Source organism: Gobio gobio (genome assembly GCF_949357685.1).
Source record: "Gobio gobio genome assembly, chromosome: 10".
NCBI lineage: Eukaryota > Metazoa > Chordata > Actinopteri > Cypriniformes > Gobionidae > Gobio > Gobio gobio.
Window position 1 is genome coordinate 44,809,272 of NC_137116.1, and position 4,722 is coordinate 44,813,993.

Here is a 4,722-nt window from a genome sequence, read left to right on the forward strand (position 1 = left end):
TATTCACTTCGTCACTTCTCAGGGGTTTTACGTAAGCTATTTTTTTCTTGTCAGGAATTCAAAACAACTATGTTTATGGTTTTTCATAGCTAACATAGCCTACCTCTCCTGTAAAAAGCACACATGCACTCTCATGCAACCTGCTCGAATTCGTCATTGCTTGGTGAATGACAAGCTATATATGCGCCATAGAAAGCGCGCGCACTCTTAAAAATAAAGGTTCAAAAAGGGGGGAACCTATTTGCAGTGATGCCATAGAAGAACCATTTTAGGTTCCCCACAGAACCTTTTAAGTTCTTAAAAATATTTTTTTTCTTGAAACATTTAAAAAATCTAAAGAACCGTTTACCACTAAAGAAGCTTTTGTGCAATGGAAAGGTCCTGTATTAAAGTTTCTTTATGGAACCATCATAAAGTCCCTTTATTAAAGTTGGGCATCGAATTATTTTTTCATTATATGCTCATTATTCATATTTTGTGCCTCAGTGAGATTAAAACTGTTCCACATGATATGCCAAATTTCACGCTCTGCATGCTTTGTGACCGTACTTTCTGACAAATATTTTCTTTTTTATTCCGTTTCCCATAATAACTATAGGCTAACCGAATATTCCAACCCAACCAAACTAGAAATTAGACAAATAATTAGGCATTTAGAGAATTATGTACATGCGCGGCTTAGTTAATTGCAGGTAAACAGTATTTATTATAATGGTGTAGAAGGTATACTAAAGGAAACAGGAAAGGTAGAAGAAAATTATTTTCTGGACCGAAGCAATGTGTGACAGCTGTGGGAGACCCAGAGGTCAAGCACCTCGTGCCATTTTTCTGTCTGATCCCCCCAAAAAATCTATATTTTATTTCTGAATTATATGACTAAAAATTGCAGGAAAATGAATATTTTTAATTGATGCATTATGTAGGATAATGCAATCTCCAATGTCTTAAGATAAATGATGTAGCCTACAGTTCTCTTAATGACACTCTTTTCTGTCTCAGACCAACAAAAAAAGAAAAGAAAAGAAAGAGGAAGAAATGTACACGTTTAGGGCCCTGGACAGCTTAAATGTCATAGTGCAAACCACAGGCGACACTGAAAAAGAACCAGATAATCACCATCGGTTTTCGGCCTAAACTGACAAATAGGCTTCCCATTCGTTTTTTTTTTTCTTTCTCCTTTCCGCTTTTAAGTGGGCTCACCAGTTGATGTGTTGAGGGCTTACACGGAATAAAAGGACTGCAAAGCATACTGTAACTCTGTGAACCTTTTTAACCACTTTACTGCCACCTTGCGGTTATAAGCTGTAGCCTATTCCGAAAATATATATATTTTTAAAAATAGCCTTGAACTCCGCACCAATCGAATAAATAAAAAATGCATTCCATTTTTATAAAATTTCACCAGAACCAGTACTGTGGACATAAAACATATAATTCCAAAGCAAAAATGTCGCCGTTAAATCCACTTTGTGCTGCAAAAAGCTGGAGGACCTGGGTTTCTCAATAACTGAGGCAGGACACTATTTTACAATATATTAACGCCCCCTTTCTCAAACCAGTACGTTTCGTGTATAAATAAGACGACATTAAATGTATCGTTACAAGTGGAAAATAGCTTAACTTAATTGCTGTTTGTCTCACCAATATATTGAAAACACCACCAAGCATGGAAAGCACACCTAATCTTATAGGCGCTTATAAACAAATAAAACATTCTGGATTTAAAGGGAACATTTTAATATTCTAAATCTAAAATAGATGTTTAAATGAAATCATAAAATTTAAATAAAAAAATATAGGCTATATATAAGTGCATTTAATGGCACTGCAATTGATGCATAAGTGACGCAGTTATCATTCGTTTGAAAACTTGAAACTCCTTTACAGGCTTTTGTTGTTTTAAAATATAATTTACCAACATATTTTAAAGTAGACTGTGGCTTCGCCGTGATGAAAAAAAAATGCTGTGTCATTAATTGTAAATTTGATGTGATAAAACTGAAAGATCCGTTTCAGTTGCACGACTTTCGAGCGTTCCGAGGCTCTCGATAAATAACAAACGTTTTCTATGACTCTACATGGATAACCATGCCTTTTGACAAACGCTGTCAGGTTAGAAACCCCAGCCTTGGCCTTAACTTGGTGGTGGCTGACATCTAGTGGATTGTATGTGAAATGCTCCCAATCTCGGTTTTACAGAAATTATTAGGCATTTATTCCAATAGCCAGTCGATGTCGCCCCCTCACCAGCAAAACGAGTGTACACAATTTGTGATGGAACATTAAATAAAGTGCTGAAATATTAAGATAGCTCGGCTACTATTTATACGCGTAAATTTCAGTCTTCGAAACGGTTTAATAATGGCACAAAAAATCTATAAGCTAATGTAAATGTAGCCTAATCCTTATTGAGAAGACCCACAGACTAATAGCCTATATATATAGAAAAAATTAAGAGACCACTTTACATTGATTTATTTTATCCAGAGCTATATACACCGACCGAATTTATTACCTAGCCTATTTATTTGAATATATTATAAAAAAAAAAAAATCATACTGGTTAAATCGAAACATAACCAAAATCAAATCAAATTATTTAAATTGTGGACTGTATATGTATATGGACTATGTATTAGATTGGAGTTACCAGTTACCTGTTAGCTATAGCTCAATTTACGTGTCAAACTATATGGATGATGACACTCTATATCCATATAATAAAATATTATAAGCCTACTATTGTTGGATATTCAAAATCCAACATAAACCTATACAATTCAAATTGTTCTGAAAGAAAGTTAGTTAAAATAGAGAACAAACGAACAATTATAACACAAAAACATTTATTTGTTTATAATATTTACATTTTTCTGTGCGTTGTTTTGTCTTCTGATACAATGTTTCAGGCTACATATCAAAACCAGAACTGTAATTCCACATTTTTATAATACAAAATACTTTGAACACGTATATCAAAAACTAATTAATTTTGTCACACGGTAGGCTACACAACTTTTGTTACATAATCAACAAGAATATGAACTCAGTCTCGGGGTCATTGATATGGAACACGTTGTCAGTGCAGAAGTTTTCACATATATCGCTCCAGTCCTGAGGCAAAATTGGTTTGTCTCATATAGGAATTATTGTAGGAGTTCATTGCTGGTCCGTTGAGAGCTAAAAGGGATTCTGTATGATCTGCGCACGAGCCAGAACGCACAGGCGGCAGCGAAATCCTGTTTCCCGAACAGTACACCTGTGAACCTCCCGGTGAGAAGCTGGACTGCGTGACCCCGGACAGGTGAGTAGGCGAAGCCGAGGAGGGATACGTGTAACTGGTTGTCATGTTTGCAAGAGACCCCGTGTTCCTGCTCAGCATGTTGCTCGTTGGATTTATCGGTTGCGTCTGAAAGCAGGTTGGGTCGGAGGTTGATATGGAACAGCTGGAGGTCATGGCGCCCAAGTCTCCCGCACCCAGGCCGAGAGACTGCGGGTTGAGATCTCCTCCACTTTGCATCATTGTCTGCTGACTAATAATATTATCGATGCTGAACATCCTAGGTTGGCCTTGCGTGACCCCGGCCGATGCCTGATAGTGATGCAGCATCGCCGGGTGTGGAGAACCAGCCAACTGAGACCCGTAGCCAGACGTCACCCCCGGGTATAAGGTGTTGGGGTACGCCTGTCTACCCATCGGTGTTGGTGTGAAAGCGCTCGAGCTTTGCATGTATCCAGGATATGTGCTAACATCAGTCCGCTTGAAGCGCTTCCTCCGTCTCAAGAAACTCCCGTTGTCGAACATGTCCTCAGCGGCGGGGTCAAGCGTCCAGTAGTTTCCTTTGCCGGGCCTACCGGGCTCTCGCGGGATCTTCACAAAACAGTCATTGAGGGTGAGGTTGTGCCGTATGGAATTTTGCCACTTCTTGGAATTCTCGCGGTAAAAAGGAAAGCGTTCCATGATGAACTTATAGATGCCGCCGAGGGTCAGTTTTCTCTCAGGTGAATTGGCGATGGCCATTGCTATCAGTGCGATGTAACTGTAGGGAGGTTTCCCTCGCTGCACTGGCCTTTTCCTCCGCCGGCTGCCAGTGGCAGGCAGATGTTCTTCGGTTTGACCCAGTGAAACCCCTTCCTCCCTGTCGGTGTTTGGACTGCTGCCCCGAGGCTCGGCTTTGATGAGAACACCGTCCTTGGTTCGAGCCTGGTGGTTCAGCGCTGGTGAAGGAAGAGGTATCGGGGAGTCCAGACTCAAGTTGGGAGACAGCACCACCGGACTGGCCGCCTCGGCCGGCGAGTGCTGGGACTCTGCCGTCATGTTGCACATGCCAGTGAAATATGAAAAATTTGCAAGATTCATAAAAGTTGTCTTTTGTTAACTTTTAGGATTTCCAGAATTTTTAAATTCCCTCAATTTGCCAACTAAACAGGCTGTAAAAATATTGACTATCAAAATAAGCGTGCGCTCAGCTGTAGATTAGAGGTGTTTGTCTAACCAGGTGAGTGAGCCGGGGGGAGTTTTATAGAGCGGGCAGAGTGACGACACCGGCCGCCTCGTGACGATCGATTGGGTGACAGTTTTCCCCTCAAAGAATGCAAGGTCAGAAGATCAGCGTTAAATTAATTTTGGATGGATGCATTTGGATATTGTAGGAGACGCGCATACCCGATTAACCTGACAAAATTTCAGAATAAATCAAACAAAACTTTTTTTTAAATAAA

The 4,722-nt window shown here is 39.8% G+C and overlaps 1 protein-coding gene across 1 annotated transcript; it reads right to left on the reverse strand.

The window, feature by feature from the left end:
* Positions 1-3,094: 3,094 nt before the first annotated feature.
* Positions 3,095-4,360, reverse strand: foxe3 (forkhead box E3; the record flags this gene model as incomplete). The annotated part of the gene is made up of 1 exon (XM_079826571.1): positions 3,095-4,360. One exon carries the CDS (start codon positions 4,358-4,360, stop codon positions 3,095-3,097), a length of 1,266 nt encoding a protein of 421 aa, XP_079682697.1.
* Between the last annotated feature and the right edge of the window lie 362 nt (positions 4,361-4,722).